The 25,798-nt window shown below is 45.5% G+C and overlaps 1 protein-coding gene across 11 annotated transcripts in view; it reads right to left on the bottom strand.

Annotated features, from left to right (window-relative positions):
* Positions 1–25,798, bottom strand: part of dpy (fibrillin-like protein dumpy) — a 254,407-nt gene that overhangs the window by 35,994 nt on the left and 192,615 nt on the right. For 9 of the 11 annotated variants that reach the window (XM_076409337.1, XM_076409339.1, XM_076409340.1 and 6 more), the window contains 36 exons: positions 24,406–24,720; positions 24,030–24,350; positions 23,647–23,970; positions 22,945–23,592; positions 22,570–22,884; positions 22,191–22,511; positions 21,688–22,020; positions 20,222–20,536; positions 19,846–20,166; positions 19,442–19,768; positions 19,042–19,356; positions 18,654–18,983; positions 16,354–18,588; positions 15,334–16,296; positions 14,954–15,271; positions 13,153–13,461; positions 10,855–11,184; positions 10,482–10,796; positions 9,784–10,425; positions 9,423–9,728; positions 8,728–9,369; positions 8,353–8,673; positions 7,143–7,781; positions 6,778–7,083; positions 6,077–6,724; positions 5,701–6,018; positions 5,001–5,639; positions 4,634–4,942; positions 4,263–4,580; positions 3,888–4,208; positions 2,875–3,834; positions 2,515–2,820; positions 1,134–1,784; positions 763–1,077; positions 371–706; positions 16–318 (listed from right to left, as the gene is read on the bottom strand). In XM_076409337.1, the coding sequence (XP_076265452.1) occupies positions 16–318; positions 371–706; positions 763–1,077; positions 1,134–1,784; positions 2,515–2,820; positions 2,875–3,834; positions 3,888–4,208; positions 4,263–4,580; positions 4,634–4,942; positions 5,001–5,639; positions 5,701–6,018; positions 6,077–6,724; positions 6,778–7,083; positions 7,143–7,781; positions 8,353–8,673; positions 8,728–9,369; positions 9,423–9,728; positions 9,784–10,425; positions 10,482–10,796; positions 10,855–11,184; positions 13,153–13,461; positions 14,954–15,271; positions 15,334–16,296; positions 16,354–18,588; positions 18,654–18,983; positions 19,042–19,356; positions 19,442–19,768; positions 19,846–20,166; positions 20,222–20,536; positions 21,688–22,020; positions 22,191–22,511; positions 22,570–22,884; positions 22,945–23,592; positions 23,647–23,970; positions 24,030–24,350; positions 24,406–24,720 (16,935 nt within the window). The remainder of the gene's footprint in view (positions 1–15; positions 319–370; positions 707–762; positions 1,078–1,133; positions 1,785–2,514; positions 2,821–2,874; positions 3,835–3,887; positions 4,209–4,262; positions 4,581–4,633; positions 4,943–5,000; positions 5,640–5,700; positions 6,019–6,076; positions 6,725–6,777; positions 7,084–7,142; positions 7,782–8,352; positions 8,674–8,727; positions 9,370–9,422; positions 9,729–9,783; positions 10,426–10,481; positions 10,797–10,854; positions 11,185–13,152; positions 13,462–14,953; positions 15,272–15,333; positions 16,297–16,353; positions 18,589–18,653; positions 18,984–19,041; positions 19,357–19,441; positions 19,769–19,845; positions 20,167–20,221; positions 20,537–21,687; positions 22,021–22,190; positions 22,512–22,569; positions 22,885–22,944; positions 23,593–23,646; positions 23,971–24,029; positions 24,351–24,405; positions 24,721–25,798) is intronic. The other 2 variants (XM_076409338.1, XM_076409343.1) reach the window with 2 other exon arrangements.

The following is a 25,798-nucleotide window of genomic DNA, read 5'->3' as shown; positions in this document are numbered from 1 at the left end:
CAAGTTAAATATTACCGATAATCTGGGAACAAAGAATGAAAGCATTGCCGCTGTATCCGGATAAACAGGAACACATTGGGATATGATCGTAAACCGTGCATAGGGCGTTTTGACCGCAGGTTCCTGGACAAGGATCGACACATTTGTTCCTGATACACGCCTTGTCTTTGGGACAGTCGTTGTTGATGACGCACTCAGGTCTACAACCTTGATAAGGATCTCCTTGGTATTCAGGAAGACACGTGCATATTCCGTTGTTGCATTGGGCGTTGGCACCACAAGGCGAGGGGTTACATGGGTCGGTTTCGATAGGGTTATCTAAAATTTTGGATTAGTTTAATGGTGCCTTTCGATAAAAATCGACTTCTACCTTCCGGCGGTTTTGGAGAGCATGTAATGAAGGGATCACCGATATATCCATCTAGACATGAACAGATGGGTGAGTGACTGATGACCGAGCAGATGGCGTTCAAGCCACAAGATCCGGGACAGGGGTCGGCGCATTTTTGCCTGATACAAGCCAAGTTGCTGGGACATTCCGAGTTGATGACGCACTCAGGTTTACAGTTTGGTGGGCTACCGATGAAGCCGAGCCTGCAGCTGCAAGCGGGGACACCTCCGTTGTCTCTGCACTCGCTGTTGGGACCGCATGGCGATGGGACGCACGGGTTTGCTATTACCGGCGTTGGAGGTTCGGCTGGTGGGGCTAAAATTAGATCAGTGTCGATCACGGTGGGTTATGTACAAGGATGTGAGGCTTACGTGGTATGGGGTAACATCTGGTGAAGGGATTTCCGGTATTGCCGGGTCGACAGCTACAGATCGGGCTGTGATTGATGACCTGACAATTCGCGTTCAAGCCGCAAGTGCCCGGACATGGATCGGTACATTTCTGATTAACGCAGGCCTTGTTCAGTGGACATTCCGTACTGACGACGCATTCGGGACGACAACCTGGGGGACTTCCGGTATACTCGGGCAGACAAGAACACACGGCTTGGCCGTTAACGTTCTTGCATTGACTGTTGGGACCACAGGGTGAAGGTTGGCAAGGGTTTGTGGGTTCTTCTTGAACGGCTGTAAATGTATACATCGAAAATACGCACAAACAGGAATAATCTAGACGAACTTACGCTGGACTATAGGTATTAAGTTACAGAATCTGAACGGATCTCCGGTGTACCCTGGTTGACACGTACAGGATGGCACGTGGTTAATTACCTGACAGTACGCGTTGGAACCACAGGTACCGGGACAGGGATCGATGCATTTGTTATTACTGCAGGCTTTGTTCGACGGACAATCTGTGTTGATGGTACATTCTGGTCGGCAACCCTCGTAAGGATTTCCGATATATTCTGGTAAACAAGTACAGGCGCCAGCTCCATTTCGTTCTTTGCATTGAGCGTTTGCCCCGCAAGGTGAAGGGTTGCACGGGTTGATGATCTCGGCTGGCACTGGGGGTGGTAAGTGACAGGAACTGAACGGATTTCCGACGTAACCGGGGATACAGACGCAGTTGGGCGTGTGACTGACTACACGACATTCGGCATTAGTTCCACAAACGCCAGGGCAAGGGTCTTTGCATTTCTGGTTGATGCAGGCCAAGTGATTGGCACATTCGCTGTTACTGACACATTCAGGACGACAGTTCGGCGGCGATCCGATAAATTGTGGCGAGCACGAACAAGATGGGGAACCGTTGATCTCGCGACATTCCGCGTTGGGACCGCAAGGTGATGGGTTGCACGGGTTCGTGGGTATCAACACTGGTTCTTCAACAGCTATTCAAAAAATTAGTCATTCAATTCAATGTTGAATATTTTATGTATGTAAGTAAGAACAACTAGCTATTGAGAAGAGTCAATATTTTTTGACAATCATTTTGCATACTATAAAGCACGTGATGTATATTTTTGATGTGGGCACAATACTAGAAATAATATCTTTAAAATATAATAAAGTCCTGTTGTAAGTCATTTTATCTGATTTCAATGGGGCGACTATTTGAAGCTGTGTTACAAGCAACAGGCAACTACCAAGTTGCCACTCCCTGTCGTTTTTACACGCATCTCGATGCATCTCTTTATAAAGAAGTCATGATATTTATGCCTTGTTACTGATTGCTTTGGCATTAATTGACGGGAATTGAGAACATTATAACATTAAACACAACAATGGATGTCTTTTTAACTACTTTTCTTCCTATGAGTTATTGCCTTATCGAGAATAGTAGAACAAGAACTAAAATCATCTAAAATACTAAACCCAGTAAATCAGTAAATAATAGTGCATTGATTCTTCCGATCTGGGAGGAGGTTTCTACTACATAATGTTGGTCTAAGAGTTGAGTAAGTAAATTATCGCAGTCTCATAAATTATATTTAAAAAATGATGCTTTATAGCTAATTGTTTATATTTGTAATAGCTAATTGTTCTTAACTGGTTATGGTAATGTATGGTATTTGGTTTTCCTGATCATACATGAATCTTGGACTACAAGAAACAACTCACGTTTTTGTATACAACGAATGAACGGATCTCCGGTAAATTGCGGTGGACAAGAACAGATGGGATTGTGGTTGACCACCTGGCAGGTGGCTGATATACCGCAGGTGCCCGGGCATGGATCGATACATTTCTGATTCAGGCAAGCTTTGTTTAGTGGACATTCTGAACTGGATACGCACTCGGGGCGACACGTAGGTGGCGCGCCGATGAAACCTGGCACACACGAGCATACCGCTTGTCCGTTGATCTCTCTGCATTGACTGTTGGGACCGCATGGTGATGGATTGCAAGGATTAGTTGGCGTGGGGCCTATAAATTGTGATATGGTTTTGATGGTTCCTTCGCGATGTTGCAGTAACTTACGGGGAATCAAGTTGCAGAGAACGAAAGCGTTTCCTGTGTAGTCTGGGAGACAGGAACACATCGGGATGTGATTGACGACGCTGCACTGTGCGTTGGTTCCGCAAGTACCCGGACAGGGATCTTTGCATTTGTTTCGGATACAAGCGAGATTTCGGGGACACTCTGTATTCAGGACGCACTCCGGCCGACACCCTGTGTAGGGATCGCCTTGGTACTCGGGCGAGCACGTGCAAACTCCGTTGTTACATTGCGCGTTCGGACCGCAGGGGGATGGGTTGCATGGGTCTGTCGCCACGGGTTCTTCTTGTGGTTTTAAGATGCAATAACTGAACGGATCTCCGGTGTAACCGTCAGGGCACGTGCAGGTTGGAAGGTGGTTTATAACTCGACATTCCGCACCACTACCGCATGCCCCTATACATGGGTCTGAGCATTTTTGTCTGATGCAAGCGAGATTGCTTGGACATTCTGGGTTGACCAAACATTCCGGTCGACAGTTCGGTGGGGCGCCGATGAATTCCGGTAGGCAGGAACAGGACGGTGACCCGTTGATGTTCCTGCACTGACTGTTGAGTCCGCAAGGCGATGGCACGCAAGGGTCGGTGATAACAGGCTTGGGCAACTCGAGTGGTGGTGGTGGTGGTATTGGGTAACATCTGGTGAAAGGATCTCCGGTATGACCAGGGTTACAACTACAGATGGGACTGTGGTTGATGACTTGACACTTGGCGTTGAGCCCGCAAGTTCCCGGACAAGGATCCGCGCATTTCTGATTGATGCAGGCTTTGTTCAAGGCGCACTCCGAGCTGACGGTGCATTCGGGTCGACATCCCGGTGGACTTCCGGTGTAGTTGGGCAGACAGGAGCAAACGGCTTGTCCATTGCTCTCCCTACATTGACTGTTAGGACCGCACGGACTGGGATTGCATGGGTTTTGTGGAGGAATCTCGTCTTGGACGGCTAAAATTATGCACATAAGGAGAAAGATCGGGTTAAGACAAAAAGTATCTTACGTTGTGGCGGAATGTTACAAAATCTGAATGGATCTCCGGTATAACCAGGACGGCAAGTACACATGGGCAGATGATTAACGACCTGACAATCGGCGTTCTGTCCACAAGTACCCGGACAAGGATCCTTGCACTTATTACTAACACACGCCTTGTTGTAGGGACAATCGGAGTTCAGGACACACTCAGGCCGGCATCCTTCGTAGGGATTACCGATATACTCGGGCAAGCAGGTGCAGGATCCCGCGCCATTTTGCTCCTTGCATTGTGCGTTGGCGCCGCAGGGTGATGGTGAGCACGGCGTTAAGATTTCCTGAACTATTTCTAAACAATGATGGTAAGTGAGATTTATACGCGATATATTAGCGAGAAACTTACGAGGTTTAGGTGAACAAGCGCGGAATGGATCACCGATGAATCCTTCTAGACAGATACAGTTCGGCGTGTGACTAACAACGCGACATTCAGCGTTGGAACCACAAGTACCGGGACAGGGATCCTTGCATTTATTGTTGATGCAGGCCAGATGGGAGGCACATTCACTGTTTGAGACGCACTCAGGCCTGCAGTTTGGTGGTGAACCGCTGAACTCTGGTAGGCACGAGCACGAGGGAGATTCCCCGACCGGGCGGCATTCAGCGTTGGGTCCGCATGGGTTGGGTTGGCACGGGTTCGATGGTTGTACGACTGGTTCTTCTAAAAGGTACACGGTTTTACTATGTTAAAGATGTCGCGTTTGAACAAAATACCGTGAACCGGGGTGCATTGAATGAAGGGGTTTCCGGATAGTCTTGGGGGACACGAACAGATGGGGCTGTGAGTGACGACTTGACATTGTGCTCCTATGCCGCAGCTGCCAGGACATGGATCGATACATTTTTGGTTGACGCAGGCTTGACTGAGCAAACATTCCTGACTGGTGACGCATTCCGGACGACAGTTAGGTGGACTGCCAATGAAGTTCGGAATGCAGGAGCACACGGCTTGACCGTTGATCTCCCTGCATTGGGAGTTGGGACCGCATGGCGAGGGGTTGCAGGGGTTTTTGGGTATTTCCACTACAATAATGGTGAAAATATAGTAAAACTGATGCCGTTTTCTCATGTTTGTTATTACCTGGTATCGGTGAACAGATCAAGAAAGCATTGCCGGTAAAACCAGCTTTGCAGGAACACATTGGAATGTGATTTATGACGTTGCATTCAGCGTTTTGCCCGCAGGTGTCGGGACAGGGGTCCTTGCATTTGTTCCGGATACAGGTCTTATCCCTGGGACAGTCGTTTGGTAGGATACATTCCGGTCTACACTCGCGATACGGATCTCCGGAGTACTCCGGCAGACAAGTGCACACGCCGTTGTCGCATCGGGCGTTAGGTCCGCAGGGGGATGGATTACACGGGTCTGATTCGACCTTGACGGGTTCCGGTGGTTTGGGGGTACAGTAGTTGAAGGGATCTCCGGTGAAGCCATCGGGACATGTACATATGGGGATGTGGTTGTTGACTGTACACTGGGCACCGGCACCGCAAGATCCGGGACAGGGATCGCGACATTTCTCATTGATGCACGCCAAGTTGCTGGTGCAGTCGGAGTTGACGGAACACTCGGGTCGACAGTTCGGTGGACTTCCGAAATAGTTAGGTAGACAGGAACATGACGGGGAACCGTTTATGTCCCGACATTGACTGTTGGGACCGCATGGCGATGGTACGCAAGGGTTTACGGTTACCACCGGTAGTACTTCAACGGGTGGTGCTAAATACAACAAGTTTTTGTTAATGATGTTCTTATGTTAGAGACGAAGTTAGTTTCTTACGTGGTATGGGGTAACATCGAGCGAATGGATCTCCGGTGAAACGATCTTTACACGAACATATGGGGCTGTGACTGATCACCTTACACATGGCGTTCAGGCCACAGGTACCGGGACAGGGATCCGAGCATTTTTGATTGATGCAGGCCTTGTCTAGCGAGCATTCCGAGCTAACCGTACATTCAGGTCTACAACTGGGGGGACTACCGAAGTAGTTTGGTAAGCAGGAGCATACGGCTTGACCATTAACTTCCCGACATTGACTGTTGGGGCCGCAGGGTGATGGTTGACAAGGGTTCGATGGTTTCTCAGTGACGTCCGCTAAAATATCGATAATTTTTTGAAAATCCCGATTGAATTACTTGGATATAAGTCTTACATTGTATTGGTATGATGTTACAGTATCTGAATGGATCACCGGTATATCCCGGATTACAGCTGCATGACGGAAGATGGTTGATAACTTGACAGATGGCGTTGGCGCCGCATGTACCGGGACAAGGATCCTTGCACTTGTTCCTGATGCAGGCCTTGTTGGAGGGACAGTCCGTGTTGATGGAACATTCAGGTCGACAACCCTCGTAGGGATTTCCAATGAATTCCGGCAAGCAGATACAAGATCCCGCTCCGTTTCGTTCTTTGCACTCCGCGTTGGCCCCACAGGGTGACGGGTTGCACGGGTTCAGTACCTCCGGTACGGAGGGTACGGGTAAATCGCATTGTATGAAGGGATTACCGTAATAGCCGGGCACGCAGACACAGTTGGGAGTGTGGCTGACCACCCTACACTGGGCGTTCGAACCGCAGACGCCTGGACAGGGATCTTTGCATTTTTGATTGATGCAGGCCAAGTTGCTGGGACATTCGCTGTTGCTGACGCATTCAGGGCGACAGTTCGGTGGGGTACCGATGAAGTTGGGCAGGCAAGAACAAGATGGGGACTCGCCGATGACGCGACATTCCGCGTTGGGACCGCACGGTGATGGAGAGCACGGATTCTCTTGAACGACCGGTCTGACGTCTTCAGCTAGAATAATTTCGGTTCAATAACGGATATTGAGCGACCTCGAGCAAACTTACGAATGGGTAAACACCTGGTGAATGGGTCTCCACTGTATTTTGGTCGACAACTACAAATCGGGTTGTGATTGATGACCTGGCATTGGGCGTTGAGACCGCAAGTTCCTGGACAGGGGTCTATGCATTTTTGATTGACGCAGGCGCGATTGAGTGGACACTCGGAGCTCGTCACGCATTCTGGACGACAAGTTGGGGGATTTCCGAGATAACCAGGGACGCAAGAACAAACGGCCTGTCCGTTTATCTCCCGACATTGACTATTGGGTCCGCATGGTGATGGATTGCAAGGATTTTTGGGAACTTCCACTGATATAAGCGAGTATTAGTTAGGTCTAATTTCGGACGAGAATTTAGAGTATATTTACCTGGGATTGGATTACAGAGCACGAAAGCATTTCCTGTATAACCCGCCTGACAGGAACACATGGGTATGTGGTTGATTACTGAGCAGACGGCGTTGGTACCGCAGGTTCCGGGACAGGGATCTTTGCATTTATTTCTTAGACAGGCCTTGTCTCTGGGACAGTCCTGGTTCAAGACGCACTCGGGTCGACAACCGCGGTAAGGATCTCCTTGATACTCGGGCAGACAACTGCAGATGCCGTTGTCGCATCGGGCGTTTGGCCCACAGGGTGAGGGGTTGCAGGGGTCGGATTCCACGATCACGGGTTCGGGCGGTTTCAGGTTGCAATAGCTGAACGGATCTCCGACGTACCCATCGATACAAGTACATATCGGTATGTGGTTGGTGACGGAACATTGTGCGTTAGTACCACAGGATCCGGGACAAGGGTCTCTGCATTTTTCCTGGATGCAGGCCATGCTGCTGGGGCATTCCGAGTTGATGATACATTCGGGTCTGCAGTTGGGTGGCGAACCGACATAGTTCGGTAAGCAGGAACACGATGGGTTGTCTCCGACGTTGCGGCATTGGGAGTTAAGACCGCAAGGTGATGGGAGACAGGGATCGGAGTATACTGGTACCACGGGTGTTGGTGGGGGAGCTATAATATATCGGATATACAATACAATAAATTCCTTTGTGATTCTAGTTTAGAAATTGGAAAAATAGATATTCCCAAAGCTTGACTCTCTTCTAAGCATTCCGCTAAAAGGATTTTTCAAAATTCGCTTAGAATAAACTTTTTTCGAGGCGGTTGACATGTTATCTGCAGTGGACACTCCCTATACATTCTTCTATCGTATCAAAGTATCAAAAAATAGTCAGATAAAATTTTTTTCTCCAAATTACGACGATTCGAAGAAACGAGAGATTTTTGTTATTTTTTTGGCATTTCCGAGTTGTTTTTTAAATTGTAAGAATCCAAATATTATTATAAGTTTTACTTCAATATGCTAGAAGAATATATAAAGGAGAACTAACACCAAATTCAAGTAAACGGGTTCATTAGAGCCTGAGATAAAAAGTAGTTTGGAGAAACGAGTCACTAAAACAGTTATATCTTCAAAAATTATTTAAATCTTGAAAAATCCTCTTAAGAGCCTGTTTTTAAAGGTTCAGGCTTTGCTAAACCTAGACCAGAACACCCCGTTAAAACGTTCAATATATCTTACGTGGAATGTTATAACAGCGTGTGAACGGATCTCCGGTGAATCGGACCTGACAACTGCAGATAGGACTGTGGTTGACAACCTTGCATTGCGCGTTAAAGCCGCAGGTACCGGGACAGGGATCGATACATTTCTGATTGACGCACGCCTTGTCGGTGGAACATTCCGAGCTGATGGTACACTCGGGCCTACAACCTGGTGGACTTCCCACGTAATTGGGCAGGCAGGAGCAGACCGCCTGGTTGTTCACTTGACGGCATTGGCTGTTGGGGCCGCATGGTGATGGTTCGCAGGGGTTGGTGGGGGTTTCGTCGTGAATAACCGCTAAAACGCGTTACGTGTTAAAACATAATTTTTATTCGGTTGGTTAAGACTTACGCTCGATGACGCGACAAAAAGTGAACGGATCACCGGTGAAACCTTGCTGGCAGTTACAGAGAGGTAGATGATTTACCACTTGGCATAAGGCGTTTTGGCCGCAGGTTCCGGGACATGGATCAATGCACTTGTTACGCACACATGCCTTGTTTGACGGACAATCGGAGTTAAGGGTACATTCCGGTCGACAACCCTCATAGGGATTACCGATATATTCTGGTAAACAGACGCAAGAGCCAGCTCTGTTTCTTTCTTTACATTCCGCGTTAGCACCGCAGGGTGACGGTTGGCAGGGCGTTATAACTTCTTGTACGAGGGGTCTGTGAGGTATACATTGACTAAAGGGATCGCCTTCATAACCAGCCCTGCACACACAGTTGGGGGTGTGACTAACTACGCGACATTCTGCGTTTAAGCCGCAAACGCCTGGACAAGGATCCTTGCATTTTCTGTTGATGCACGCCAAGTGAGAAGCACAGTCGCTGTTACTGATACATTCCGGACGACAGTTTGGAGGTGTTCCAATGAAATCCGACAAACAAGAGCAAGATGGGTAACCGTTAACTTCACGACATTGAGCGTTAGGACCACACGGTGACGGTTGGCAAGGCTGTTGTGGGGTCGGGGGTTCTTCCTCGATAGCTAAAAGAATATGGTGACAACATCACGGGGTGGTGTGATACCGAGAAACTTACGTTGAACGATACACCTGGTGAATGGGTCACCGGTATATCTATCCGGACACATACAAATGGGATTGTGGTTGATGGTCATACACTTGGCGTTCAATCCGCAGGTACCAGGACATGGATCGACACATTTCTGATTGACACAAGCCTGTGTGAGAGCGCATTCCGAGCTAGTGACGCATTCGGGCCGACAAGCCGGTGGACTGCCGATGAAACCAGGAACGCAGGAACAAACCGCTTGCCCGTTGATCTCCCTGCATTGCGAATTGGGACCGCAGGGTGATGGGTTACAGGGATTTTTGGGTTTCTCGACTAGAATTTGTTCCGATTACAATTAACCGGGATTAAAACTAATGAGATATCTTACTCTCTATCAGCCGACATGACACAAAAGCATTTCCGGAATAACCAATGGGACAGCTGCAAATCGGAATGTGGTTGATGACTTGGCACAGAGCTCCGGAACCACAGGTTCCGACGCAGGGGTCCACGCATTTCAGTCTGATGCAGGCTCGGTTCCAGGGACAGTCGGTGTTGAGGGTACATTCGGGCCTGCAGCCTCTGTAAGGGTCTCCCTGATAGTCGGGCAGGCAGGTGCAGACGCCGTTGTCGCACCTGGCGTTGGAACCGCAGGGCGATGGGTTGCAAGGGTCGGGGGTCTCGACCGGTTCGATCTCTTGAGGTTTCAGATGGCAACTCGAGAAGGGATCGCCTACGAAGTTGGGCGGACAGCTGCAGATGGCGTTGTGGTTTTGCACGGTGCAGATAGCGTTGGCACCACAGGCTCCGGGACATGGGTCGGCGCATTTCTCGCGGATACAGGCTTGGTTGCTGGGACAGTCCTGGTTGATGGTACATTCAGGTCTGCAGTTGGGGGGACTACCGATGAATTGGGGTAGGCACGAGCAAGAGGGAGTCCGTCCGTTGCTTATACATTGAGAGTTGGGTCCGCATGGCGAGGGAACACAAGGGTTTCGTTCTCTTTCCGGTATGACTACCGGAGAAGGCGCTATAATACAAAATTTTTGTAGCATCGGATGATTTTTCGCGGCTAAGTTCTCTTACGTGGTATGGGAGTACATATACTAAATGGATCGCCGGTAAAACCATTCCTGCAGTAACAAATGGGACTGTGATTGATCACACGACAAAGAGCCTGTGAACCGCAGGTTCCGGGACAGGGATCGGCGCATTTGTTGTTGATGCACGCCTTGTTCATGGGGCATTCGGACGAGACTACACACTCGGGGCGACAACTTGGGGGACTACCTATATAAGTGGGTAAACAAGAACAAACCGCTTGGTCGTTGATGACCCTACATTGACTGTTGGGGCCGCAGGGTGATGGGGAACATGGGTCCGTTCTCTGTACCTCTACGGCTAAAACGTTAGGTTCAATTATGGTTATGGTTGTTTAAGTTTAAGCTTAAGTTCTTACGTTGTGGAGTGGGTAGAACGCAATATCTGAAAGCGTCGCCTGTATATCCAGGCAGACAAGAACAACTTGGAGCGTGATTGATCACTTGACACTGGGCGTTCGTGCCGCAAGTACCCGGACAGGGATCCGAGCACTTACTCCTGATACACGCCCTGTTGGAGGGACAGTCGGAATTGTGGATACACTCAGGCCTGCAGGATTCGTAAGGGTTTCCAATATACTCGGGCAGGCACTGACAAGCACCCGCGCCGTTTCTCTCCTTGCACACGGCGTTAGTACCGCACGGTGACGGTACGCACGGATTTAGTACCTCGGGTTCAGGGGTTCGTTCTAAAAAACCAACATTTCTTCGTGTTACATATGGTTTCGCGTTTATTTATGCACGGTTACTTTGCCACCTTAGCGCCTTCCAATTATATGCTTTGCTTTTTATTAGATTTGCTTTTGCGTGATTTTTAGGGGGGGTAAATATGCCTTTGGGGTTTGTGAGGGGTATTAATATTGTTTCTTGTTTTGAGTAAAAGCGCCATTGGGGTTTATTTGAGTCAGGGGGGGGGTGTTGTTGGTATACGCGTTATGAGTTTTATCGCAATAAGCTTTGTGGGGGGGGTTATTTGTTTTTGCGGGGTTGTTGATAGCGAGGGGCGTTATCTAGCGATATAGCGTGGGGGGGGGGGTATTGAGCGCCGCTGCCGTTGAAGCTCGTTATCGATGGGGGATCTTCCTTACCTGCTGATCCCCGTTAAGCGTAAGCTATTTAGTATGTACAGCCAGCAGACATGCAGTTATATACTCATATTGTTGTGTTAAAATTATTAGAGTTACTTATTACGTTAATAAGTATGTTTTGATGTCTATCTTTGCTATGATTTATTTAATATTCATAAATTGTATAATATTTTCCAGAAATACATGACAATTAATACGAGATAGAGAGAGATATATATTTAACAGAAAGTAAGGTAAGTTATATGTTTCTTGAAACTTTAATCGTAATAAACTTTAATTATTTAACCATTAAAAACATTTCGTTAAATTCAAGCTGTTTCAACGCAGAACTGCTTTGATGCCGAAACCCAAGTTGGATTTATTAGGTAATAAATACGTAACAGTTTATAGTCAAAACATATTTACTAACTGTTGGTTATTCAGTTGAATTTAGTGTTATTTTAACATCCTTTATATATGGAAAACTCTAATTTCTTTAACACGGAAAATTAGCACTACAGCATGCCTTTTTTGAAGAACAATATCAAGAGAGAATCAAACCTAAAACAGTGATTGTTATATTAAAGAAACTGAACGAGACTTAAAAATTCTAATGATGTTTTAGCTAATGATAAGTCTAGGTTTGATTTTCATGGCCCTATTCGTCGTTCCTTTATGATTTCAAATATATTTTTTTTGTTATATTATATGTACATTTAACTTTAAAATATATATTCGTTAATATCTTGAAATATTGACTATCTAGGAAAGTAATACTCTTTAATCTCAATCACATTATTTTTATCGATAAAGTAGGTATAAAGTTATTCAATAAGTGTTGTGTTTAACAAGTCATTGGTCGAGCAATATTTTGGTCGAAATATTGTATGTCTGAAAGCTGTGTTTATTTATTATTGAGAAAGACTGAAAGAATCAGAATTCAACTTTGGAAAAGATTACAATGAATCTGGAATCTGCCACTATGATTTTGAATCAAAGGAAGAGGCTAAGGAAGAAACAAGTGACTGATGATATAAAAATGAACCAGTAAGAGTGCTTTCTGTTTGGGAATGACCTCCTAACTGAGAATAAACTCAGATTATTATTAGTAAACTTTCATTACATATTCACATAAAACTGATGGAAAAAGATCGGGATTGTAGGAAGAAAATCCTCATCCTCTCATCCAGTTTAAAAAGTCTTGGTGAGTAACAACTAATTGAATCACAAACGCCTACTCTACTCGCCAGATTTGGTACATTTCATATTCTGTTGTTTTTATATTTTAAGAAATTATAGATACAATAAAAGTATGATGGAATGAAGAGGTGAAAGAATAAAAGAAAAATATTGGTATAAACCAATTGATGTTCTATAAATTTATGTTGACCAATGAAATGTATTTTATCGTTTCCAAAACTTATTAAACGACCTTGTAAGAAGGAGATAGTAATTTTTTCTTTTACTTATTCATGTTTCAGTTATTGGCACGTTGTATTTTATATCTTCGAGATAATTGATTTATTCTTCAAAAAACCATCACCAAAATAAAGAAGTATACTGAAGAGTCAATTAAATTTCTCGACTTACGTGGTGTCTGGACGCAGCCTCTGAACGGATCGCCGGTGTAACCCGGACTGCACGTGCAGACTGGGTTGTGATTCACTACCGAGCATACGGCGTTCGAACCGCAGCTTCCCGGACACGGATCGCGACACTTTTGGTTGATACACGCTCTCGCGCTCGGACATTCCGGATTGATAGTACATTCGGGCCTGCAGGTTGGAGGCACGCCGACGAAGCCTTCCAAGCAGGAGCAGGCAGGACTCTCGCCGCGCACTTGACACACAGAATTCGGACCGCACGGGCTCGGTTGACACGGGTTCACTGCTGGCCGATCTGGAACGAATCAAAAAATAAGTATCTATGCACTAAAAGTTTGCTGATTATATCTTTTTAAAAATGTATCTATAACCGTTACAGCTGACGTGACAAATACGCTAATAAGCTTTAACTGTAAAGATAAATAGAGCATTTTGCTATAATATTATACTATTAAACATTATTGCATACTTCTAAAGTGGTGAACACTTATTTAGTCCTGTTGTACGCTTGTATATAAAGGAATGACCAATATAATCGACGAAATTGTTAAATGGAAAATGGCTCATATTCGCTGATAATTATAAATATCCCATGTAAAGAGAGTATTTTACATATTATATAGACTTTTTATTTGCGCAAATAAAGAAATGATCATCATAATCTAATAAATTGTGAATTTCAAAATTGTACCTTTTTAACTAATTATAATTATTTTTCCTTGTAATGTCCAGTTACAAAAGTCAATGATAAATAGTGTAGTTTATCATATTACTAGACTGAAGAAAATATAATTTGACTATTATTTAAACCTTTTACAAAAATTTATAAATACATATATAAATAAATAAAATATTCTCATAATCTGACAAATTGTGAGTAAAAATTATTTCCTTTTTACTAATAGTGTTAAGTTTTCCTTCCAATGTTGGGATTATTATATAATATTTTATCTGTAAATATATAAATTGAGCACTTGATCATTTCATTAGAGCCAAGAAAATATAATTAGACTTTTTTAAATCACAGTACAATTATTCAGACCTGTTTGGTACTTGTGTAAATAAGAAAATGATCATCATAATCTAAGAAATTGTGAATTTTAAGACGGTTCTATTTAACAAATAGTTATAAATTTCTCTTGTAATGTTAATTCATCTTATAATGTTTTATTTCTAAATGTAAATTACTTTTCAGTAATACTTCACCATATTAGACTGAAGCAAAAATGATTGAACGTTTTAGATTGGAGAACAATTATTTAGATTTATCGGGTATTTATGTAAATAGAGGGTAATCATACCTAAAAAATTGTGAACCTTAAAATTGTTTGTTTTACTAATAATGATAAATTTTCTTTGTGATATTCGGTTTGTATAATGTTTAGATCTAAGTATAAATAGAGCACTTTACCATATTATTAGACTCAAACAAAACTAATAAATTTTTTAAAATGATAGTACAATTATTTGGACTTATTTTGTATTTGTGTAAATAAATGTTTTTACTTCCTTATATGCGTGTTTTTGTTCAGATACCTTTCATTTTGCTTCGTGTCATAGATGTATGGGAAGAAGTATTGTATCAAGCACAAAAAGCAGAAATATATTCGAACATGTGTGAAGTTTCTACGAAAATTATGTAAAGCTGCCATGGCTTTTTCTAAAATATAAACAGTGGTTGATCAAATGTGGTTGACAATATTGTTCTGAAGTCGAGAAAATCTCTGCAGTATTAGTTCTTTACAATACTTCTTCTTTGTTTAGTAATATAATTCAACGCAGCCTACCTTCCACTGGTGGGATGTTGTAGCATCTGGTGAATGGGTCGCCGGTAAATCCTGAAGAACAGCTACAGATGGGGTTGTGATTGACCACTTGACACATGGCGTTCAGTCCGCAAGTTCCGGGACATGGATCGATGCACTTGTTGTTGAGGCATGCTTGAGTCAGGGGACATTCAGCGCTGACAACGCATTCTGGTCTGCATTGCGGGGCGGTACCGATCATTCCGGGTTGACAGGAGCATACTGGTACACCGTTGTTCACCCTACAGACGCTGTTTGGACCGCACGGTGATGGTTGACAAGGATTCACAGGAGTCGGGGCTGCAATATTAATAAAATATTAGTGATCGTCGAAATGTGGTTCGCTTGAAATGAATACTTACGGATTCTGGGTTTAAGTCTGCAAGTAGTGAACGGGTCACCCTCATATTCTGGAGGACAACTGCAGATTGGCAGATGGTTGACTACGTCGCATACGGCTCCTTGTCCGCAAGTTCCGGGACATGGATCTACGCATTTCAGGTTGATGCAAGCTCTGTTGGGCGAGCAGTCCGGATTCGAGGTACATTCAGGTCGACAGCCTACGTAAGGATCGCCCTTGTATAAAGGTAAGCAAGTGCAAGCTCCGTTATCGCATTGAGCGTTTTGTCCGCAAGGCGATGGATTGCATGGGTCTTCTGGCTGAGCTGGCGTTGGTGGAGGTTTCAGCGTACATTCGGTGAAGGCATTGCCGATATATCCGGTCAAGCAAGAACAGATGGGGATGTGATTCTGAACCCGACATTCGGTGTTGAAACCGCAAGAACCTGGGCATGGATCTCTACATTTTTCGGTGATGCAGGCTTGATGTGAGGGACAGTCGGTATTGACGACACATTCTGGTCTGCAGCTTGGTGGTGTACCAATATAGTTTGGTTTGCAAGTGCAGGATGGTTGACCGCCGATGTCGCGACATTCTGAGTTCGGCCCGCAAGGTGATGGAACGCAGGGGTTGGTATCAACCGGTGATTCTTTACGTGGTGGTTGTTTAGGTGCCTCGAAGCATCTGGTGAATGGATCTCCGGTGAATCCTGCTGGACAACTGCAGAGCGGATAGTGGTTGATCACTTCGCATTGGGCGTTTAAGCCGCAAGTACCAGCACAGGGGTTGGTACATTTGAATTTGTGACAAGCCTTGTTCGATGGACATTCGGAGCTGACGACGCATTCTGGTCTGCAGGATGGTGGAGAGCCCTGATAGTCAGGCAGGCATGAGCAAACGGCTTGGTCGTTGACGTTGCGGCATTGACTGTAGGGTCCGCAAGGCGATGGTTCGCAAGGATGGCGTCGTGGTTCTTCTGTTACGGCTGAAAACAATGAGAAAACGTTAGACAACCACTTTAATTAATATAGATCCAACTTACGTTCTATGGGTAGTGGTGAACAGAATCTAAACGCATCACCGGTGAATCCAGGAATACAGTTGCAGGTTGGTACATGGTTGATGACCGAGCATTCGGCGTTTTGTCCGCAGGTTCCCGGGCATGGATCCGCGCACTTATTTCTGACACAGGCCTGGTTCTGAGGGCAATCGGAGCTCAGTACGCATTCCGGCCTGCATCCCTCATAGGGGTTTCCTTGGTAGTCTGGCAGACAGATACAGGCTCCTGCTCCGTTTCGTTCTTTGCATTCCGCGTTGGCGCCGCAAGGTGATGGCTCGCAGGGTTTGTACACTTCCTGTATAACGACGCACTTAACGAACGGATCGCCGTTGTAGCCCGGTAAGCAGGAGCAGGTGACTGTGTGGGATATGACGTGGCATTCCGCGTTGTCCCCACAACTTCCTGGACATGGATCCTTGCATTTATTGTTGAGGCAGGCTTGGGTGCTGGGACAATCGGTGTTGATAACGCATTCCGGTCGGCAGTTAGGTGGGTTTCCGACGTAATCGACTTGACAACTGCAGGCGTACGTCTCACCCACGGTCCGACAAACCGAGTTGGGACCGCAGGGCGATGGAGAGCAGGGATCTTTTCTTGGTGGTGTCGGTAGGTCCGGTTCTGGAGGTATATCTCTGCAGACTTGGAAGGGATCTCCAGTTTGTCGCTCGCCGCAACTACATATTGGACTGTGATTGCGCACCTCACATCTGGCGTTGACTCCGCAAGTGCCGGGACAAGGATCGATACATTTCTGGTTGATGCAAGCTCGGTTTTGAGGACATTCCGAGCTCACCACGCATTCAGGACGACAACCCGGCGGACTTCCTTGGTATCCCTGCAAGCAAGAACAGACGGCTTGCTCGCTGATCTCCCTGCATTGACTGTTGGGTCCGCACGGCGATGGGTTACAAGGGTTGCGTTTTGGCGGCGGTGGTTCGGCCACGCGGCAGTTGATGAACGGATCTCCGGTGTATCCGTCGGGACAAGAGCACGATGGTATGTGGTTGATGACGTCGCAGCGGGCGTTCTGGCCGCAGGTTCCCGGACAAGGATCCACACATTTATTTCTGATGCAGGCTTTGTCTCGGGTACATTCGGCGCTGAGCACGCACTCTGGTCGGCAGGATTCGTAGGGATTACCGCTGTATTCTGGTAAGCAGGTACACACTCCGTTGTTACATTGTGCGTTGGTTCCGCAAGGGGACGGATTGCATGGATCAGCAGGTCGAGGAGATTCTGTAGTCGGTGGTGGTAATAAATTACAGAAAGTGAACGGATCTCCCGTGTATCCCTCCAAGCACGAGCATATCGGTATGTGATTCAGTACGTTACAGATGGCGTTGGAACCGCAAGAACCCGGACAAGGATCCTTGCATTTCTGGTTGATGCAAGCCAGGGAGCTGGTGCATTCGGAACTGAGGACGCATTCAGGACGGCAGTTGGGTGGTGCTCCGATATATTCGGGTAAGCAGGAGCAAGATGGCGAGTTATCCACCACGCGGCATTGGGAATTGGGTCCGCACGGGCTCGGAACGCATAAATTAACCGGTCTCTCGGTTGAGGGAGGCTCGGCGACGACAGGTTGAGGCGAACATTTCGTGAACGGATCCCCGGTATACCCTGGCGGGCAAGCACAGATCGGATTGTGGTTTCTGGTGGTGCATTGAGCGCCCAAGCCGCAAGTGTTCGGACAAGGATCGCCGCACTTTTGGTTGATACAGGCTTTGTCCAGTTGACATTCTGAGTTTACCACGCACTCCGGTCGGCAGTTTGGAGGCGAGCCGATGTATTGTGGTAAGCACGAACACACTGCTTGTCCATTGACCTCCCTGCATTGACTGTTGGGACCGCACGGTGATGGCTGGCATGGATAGAAAACTGGCGGTGGTTCTGTTGGTGTCAGTTTACATTGGAAGAACGGATCACCGGTATAACCAGCTGGGCAGATACAGGTGGGCACGTGATTGTTAATGTGACATTCGGCGAGAACACCACAAGTTCCCGGGCATGGATCTACGCATTTGTATGATACACACGCGAGGTTGGACGCACAATCATTGTTGACCTCGCATTCTCTGCGACATCCCCTGCTGTTATCGTAAGGATCTCCCTCGTATCCCGGCGCACAGTAACACGCTCCAGCGCCATTCTTCTCTCTGCATTCGGCGTTGGGTCCGCACGGTGATGGTGAGCATGGAGTTGATGGTCTTTCCGTTACTGAAAACGATAAAAAATCATTAGAATCGAAAAGGTGACTACAGAGGTCTCCAGGTCTATCTTACAAGGTGGTGGTGGTGGTAAATTACACGAGCTGACTGGATCCCCGGTATAACCGGGGAAGCAGGAGCACACGGGTTTATGATTGACGACTGTACACTGGGCGTTGAGACCGCAGAGTCCCGGACAGGGATCTTTACACTTCTCATTCTTGCATGATAAATGATTCGAGCACTCGGCATCACTGACACACTCAGGTCGACAGTTTGGCGGGCGTCCGATGAAATTTTGTAAGCAAGAGCATGCAGGCTGATCGGCGATGACTCTACATTGAGAGTTGGGTCCGCAGGGTGATGGCACGCAAGGGTTTTCTGGCGTACGAGGCGGTGAAGGTACTAGAAGAGATAGGTAGAGAGACAGATAGTACATAGATACAGAGATAGAGAGACATACGTTCGATCTTAGAGCATTTGGTGAAGGGATCGCCCGTGTATCCAGAAATGCAGCTGCAAATGGGGTTGTGATTGACGACCCGGCACTCGGCATTCGAGCCGCAGGTGCCCGGACAGGGATCGACGCATTTCTGCGATACGCAGGCTTTATCCCGAGAGCATTCCGAGCTGACCACGCATTCCGGTCGACACATCGGGGGGATACCGACGTATCCGACATTGCACGAGCAAGCACCGTGGCCATTTATGTTTCTACATGCGCTGTGAGGTCCGCAGGGTGACGGTTGACAGGGGTCTCTTTGGGGTTCCTCTACAACTTTAGAGAGATAGAGTGGGTTGAGTATCAGGTAGGGTACTACGGGGTTAGGGCTACGTTAGTATTCTATCTAGGGGGTTCTTACTCGCTTGAATAAGGTTGCATGCTCGGGTGGGATCTCCGGTATATCCTGGTATACACATGCATGATGGCGAGTGGTTTATTACGCTACACTCGGAGTTCAAGCCACAAGTACCCGGGCAAGGGTCGACGCATTTATTATTGACGCAGGCTTTGCTTCGACTGCAGTCACTGTTCGTGACACACTCTGGTCTACATCCTGTGTAGGGATCGCCAAAGTATTCCGGTAAGCAGGAACAAGATCCTGCGTTGTTTCGTTCTTTACATATAGCGTTGGCGCCGCAGGGTGAAGGGTTGCATGGGTTAAGAGGTCTTTCGGTGACGGTAGGTACTAAAAGGTATGGTAGAGATAGTAGTATAGAATAGTACAGAGTAAGGGGTTAGTTGAAAGTAACGTGATAATCTTACAAGGTATGATAGAGCATCCGTTGAATGGATCTCCGGTATATCCTGACAAGCATTGGCAAACTGGACGGTGTTTTATTACAATGCATGTGGTGAACACGCCGCAAGAACCCGGGCAAGGATCTTTACATTTTTCGTTTTGACACGCGAGGTTTCCTGGACATTCTGAGTTTATGGTACACTCAGGGCGACAGTTTGGTGCCCTTCCGATATAATTAGGCAAGCAAGAGCAAGCAGCTTGGGTACCCACTACTCTACATTGAGAATTAGGTCCGCAAGGACTAGGGACGCAGGGATCTCCACTGGGTTCAACCGTTGGTTGTTCTAAAATACACAGAATGAGGTTCGTGGGGTTCAGACGACGGTAAACTGGCCTTACTTTCTTGTAAAACGCATCGCACGAATGAATCTCCGACATAATTCTCCGGACAACTGCAGATGGGATTGTGATTGACCACTTGGCATCGGGCGTTGATGCCACAAGACCCGGGGCAAGGGTCCTGGCATTTCTGGTTGATGCAAGCCCGATTTTGGGGACATTCCGAGCTAACCATGCACTCGGGTCTACACGATGGCGGTGAACCGATATATTGAGGCAGGCAAGAGCAAACGGCGTGGTTATTTACATTTTTACAATTGCTATTCGGGCCGCAAGGTGACGGGACACATGGGTCAATTTTAGGTTCTTCGAGAACTGAACACAATTTGATTTATTACACATATGGGAGATGGCAGAGTATTGCATATAATTCACAGCCTAAGAATTAATATCGCAAAGTCTTATATGATAATATAGCTTGGTCATTTTTTATGTCAAACTTATTAAGGGGGTTCATTAAGAGGCCAGTCTAGAAATTTGAAAATAACATTTTTAATCATATTTTCGAAGCTTAATCTTTTAAGAATTTATTGTTTCGTACTTGATGTTTACAATTTGGTTTGCGTTTTTTTCTCAAAATTACTATAATCGACGCTGTTGATGTGATATGTAAAATATATCATTTTCAAAAATACCGCTGTTATAATATCTACATTTTTATATCTTTATGACGGTATATTGGCCTCTCCGGAAAATTAACGATCAGTATTTGATAATAATTTGTGACCGCTACCTGGCCTCAGGCTTATTTATAGGTATATGGGAAAATGTTTATTATTGGCCACTGACTAGAAGAGAAGCTAAATGCGGTATACTTTGAGAATAGACGTGACATACATGCCACCTTATATAGTTCGAATTAAGTGTTCTGATCCTCTTCCACTTTTCCAGTCTTTCACGTCAGTCTCTAACCTCAGGGTCGAGAGGTCCATATAGAAAAACCCATATGAAAGATTACCTTTGTTCATTTAAGTGTTTCATTAATTCGTAGGAAAGTGTTGTAGAAATCGTCATCTGTGAGCAACCAAGGTGCAAAGTGAATTAGGAACCAATAATAGGGCTCCAACGAGAGATCGCTATGAGAGCTCTTGAAAAAGTAGAAGTCGAAGAGAGAAGATAGTTAATTAATTAATCCAGCTAGTTTCTTCAGTAATCACTATGACAAAATTTGGATTATTACTAGATTAAAAAAAGGAAATGTCAAAAGATAAAGGTTAAAACTCTGTATGTGTGTGAAGAAGAATTTAACTTCTTTGGTTTCATATTAGTGTCCCATTTTTTTATGATCAGCCTGTAACTTTTTGGACTTTAAACTTTAATCAATATCTAGTTAAAATATTGTTTTTTTTTGCTTCTAGACTACAGTACCCCCTTAATTAAGCTTTTTGTTTAAAACTTTACTAGCCATGTTCTTATATTGCTTTGGGTTCTACTTAGGCTTAGAATTAACGATGTTTTGTGCTTACTTGGTGGCGGTGGTGGAAGTCTGCAGGAGCTCAAGGGATTGCCTGTATATCCCGGCAGACACGAGCAAGATGGCGCGTGATTCGTCACTATACATTCGGCGTTTATACCACAAATACCGGGGCAAGGGTCTTTGCATTTATTGTTGACGCAGGCTTTGTCTTTTGTGCAATCGCTGTTGGTCACGCATTCAGGCCTACAACCCGTATAGGGGTCTCCGAAATAATCGGGCAGACACACGCAAGAACCCGCGTTGTTTCTTTCTCTACATTCTGCGTTTGCACCACATGGCGACGGGTTACAAGGGTTTTGTATTTCCGGTTGCGGTGGTGGAGCTAAAAGATTGGTGTCAGCTTATAGGGCTTGGTAACGCGACATGAAATACTATTTTAAATATATTTCGGCCAACTTTTTGTTCTAACTCGAACAATATCATGCTTTAATGACAATCGAGTGACCAAGGAATACTTAAAATAGTAATTCTTGTTGTTGAATGAGCTCATACCAACTATGACAATACAGCCGGAGAATGGATCACCGGTATGACCAGGTCTACAGCTGCAAACGGGTCTGTGTGATATCACCATACATTCGGTGTTGGTACCGCACGAACCCGGACAGGGATCGACGCATCTTTCCTGCTGACAGGCCAAGTTGGCGGGACATTCCGCGTTTATCGTACATTCGGGGCGACAGTTCGGTGGTCGGCCTATATAGTTTTGGACGCAAGAGCAAGCAGGCGTATTTCCGATGACCCTGCATTGAGAGTTGGGACCGCAGGGGGTCGGCACGCAAGGGTTCGCGGGTGGTAGGGGTTCGGGTTTTCCTGTTTTGGGTACAAATTGTTGTAGAGGGTGATTTATCATGACTCCGCTGGGACTTACTTTGTTCTTGGACGCATCTAACGAAAGGGTCGCCTGTATAACCAGCGGCACAACTACAGATCGGATTGTGATTGATTGTTTGGCATTTAGCGTTAACGCCGCAGGTTCCGGGACAGGGATCCTGACACTTGCTGTTGATACAGGTCTTGTCTAGGGAGCATTCCGCGCTTGTCATACATTCAGGCTTACACATCGGCGGAGATCCGATATAATTGGTTAGACACGAGCAAACCGCGTGACGATTTACCACTCTACAGTTACTGTAGGGTCCGCAGGGTGATGGTTTGCATGGTTCGGGTTCTTCTTCGATAACTACTGGATATATAGAACGTTAGTAAAACCGGGGAAGTTAGATTTGACGGGGTCTAGACGTACTTGCTTGGATGACGTGACAAGACGTCGAAGGATTTCCCGTGTAGCCCTCCAGGCAGAAACAAGAGGGCACGTGGTTGAACACGCGACATTCGGCGTTGACGCCGCATATACCGGGACAAGGGTCTCTGCATTTGTTGTTGAAGCAAGCCTTGTCCCTGGAGCAGTCGGAACTGGTGACACATTCGGGCTTGCAGGCCGTGTAAGGATCTCCGAAATACTCTGGCAAGCAGGAACAGGATCCCGCGCCATTCCTCTCCTTGCAGATGGCGTTCGCGCCGCAGGGTGAGGGATTGCAAGGCTCTCGGATCTCCGGTGGGATCGCTATCGGTATCTGGGAGCATCCGTTGAACGGATCGCCGGTAAAACCGGGTTGGCATTGACATATCGGCGAGTGTCGCGTGACGGTACAGAGGGCGTTAAACCCGCAAGTACCGGGACAAGGATCTTTGCATCTTTCATTGATGCAAGCCAAATTTCCCGGACATTCCTGGTTAATCGTACATTCAGGACGACAATTCGGAGCTCTACCCACATAATTAGGCAGGCAGGAGCACACCGCTTGCGATCCCACAACTCTGCATTGCGAATTTAGTCCGCAAGGAGAGGGAACACAGGGATTTCCGGTCGGTTCTTCGATTACGGGGCGTTCTAAAATGGGGAAAGGTTTAGCAAGGTCGGAATCACCTCGCGATATCATCTTACTGATCTCCTCGATGCATCTGACGAATGGATCGCCGGTTAAACCAGGCGAACAACTGCAAATGGGGTTGTGATTGACGACGGTGCATCTAGCATTCAGACCGCAGGATCCAGGACAGGGATCTTTACATTTTTGGTTGATGCAAGCTCTATCTTGGGTACATTCGGAGCTGACAACACATTCCGGTTTACACATCGGAGGTACACCGATATAGTTCGGCAAGCACGAGCAAACCGCGTTCTGATTGATCTCCCGACATTGACTAAACGGACCGCATGGTGATGGTATACATGGCTTGACGGGCGTTTTCGGTTCCTCGACAACAGCTATGGTAAACAGGGATTAATTTATCTTTACGTTTTTAATTTCAAGCAGAATATCTTACGAGGTATACGATGACAAGACAACGTAGGGTTTCCGGTATATCCAGGCAAACAGTTACAGTTAGGAACGTGATTACTGACGAAACATTCCGCGTTGATACCACAAGTACCAGGACAGGGATTCCGACACTTATTATTTACGCAGGATTTATCTCTGGGACAGTCAGAATTTTGAACGCATTCAGGTCTACATCCATTATAGGGATCTCCGAAATATCCTGTGATGCAGGTGCACGATCCTGCTCCGTTCTGTTCTCTGCAATCCGCATTGGCGCCGCAAGGCGATGGATTACAGGGGCGCCGAGGTTCTTCCACCATAACAACTAAAATTTTTCCCAATTAAAAGACGAGTTCCTTCATTTGTAACGACCTTCTTACTTTTCTGACATCCGGAGAATGGATCTCCGGTGAAACCATCGAAGCAATAGCAGACCGGAGAGTGATTTACCACATTACATTGAGCGTTAGCACCGCAGGAGCCCGGACATGGGTCGCGGCATCTTTGGTTGACGCAAGCTTTGTTCGAAGGACATTCTGAATTTGTGACACATTCGGGTCTACAGTTTGGCGGTTGACCAAAGTAATTGGGTAAACATGAACACACTGGTCGCTCTCCGACAACTCTACATTCAGAGAAAGCTCCACAGGGAGAGGGCAAGCAAGGGTTTCTATTCTCGACGATTACAGGGCGTTCTAAAAATCGACCAATTGTAAAATATAACTTCAGGGGTTAACGGATTATGGATTAGATAATTATTGGTTTTAAATTCACTTAATTCTTATAATTACCCATCTGTTAGATGGGAGGGGTTAGGTTTTGTGGTGGTTTAGTGCCGTTAGGGATTATTTCGCCGTATTCGTATATGACTTGAAACAAGGAAAACAACTAATTTTTATCTATTTCAAATAATATCAATTACATATTTTAAATAAATGCTTATGTTGTCCGATTCAGTTTAATATGATCATAGCTCAACACAAAAAATAATAGAAAATAATATTTGGGCAGCAAAATAAAATGAATAGAAAAAAGTAAAAGGAATATGTATAAAAGTTTAAAATGTATTTTAAAATGGAATCACTTGAATGCGACGGAAAAAATACTAGAAATACTTTCTTAATTTTTCTCATGAAGACTTGGCAATCCTATTTTTCTGAATTATGCTGCCGGGCTTTTAAAGTAAAATAAAACTTACTGATATAATAATGACACCATTAATGCTATTAATATGCCACAACTACCAAAATAATGATTTTTAAATGGTTTTCAAGTGACCTAACTACCGGAATTGAAACAAAAGCATTAGGAACAAATATTGTCGAATATTAGTGGATATTTATGAGAAGAATTATTGTTCTTGATTTATCTGTAACGAACGAATCTACAAAGTATTAAAATATATCTTGATAATTTACGAAATGTAATCATTCGGGGTATAATATTCGAAATACTTTCTCAGACTTTCTTATAAGAACTTGGTTATCGTAATTTTATAAATTATGCTGCAAAATTAAGCTCATTGTTCTCAAGGAAAACTGTAGGAACATTTCCAGCCATTCCAGAAGTCTTTGAATATATGACAGATATTATAATCTATCTGTTTCTTTTATTTCAACATTTCAAATGAAATAAAATAATATAGTGTCAAACTGGTTTATTCTGACTTTTACAGGAAATGTGATATGAGCACTGCATCGTAATTTTATGAATTATGCTGCAAAATATAGAGTGACGAAAAAGTAGTGTTGCATTTTTATTTCAATCATCTTT

Source organism: Rhynchophorus ferrugineus, unplaced genomic scaffold, assembly GCF_030347505.1.
Source record: "Rhynchophorus ferrugineus isolate W39M unplaced genomic scaffold, kcgeb_rfMv2 rfM7, whole genome shotgun sequence".
Classification (NCBI taxonomy): Eukaryota; Metazoa; Arthropoda; class Insecta; order Coleoptera; family Curculionidae; genus Rhynchophorus; species Rhynchophorus ferrugineus.
Note: the sequence above shows the minus strand (reverse complement) of the source record. Positions and strands in the feature narration are given on the sequence as shown.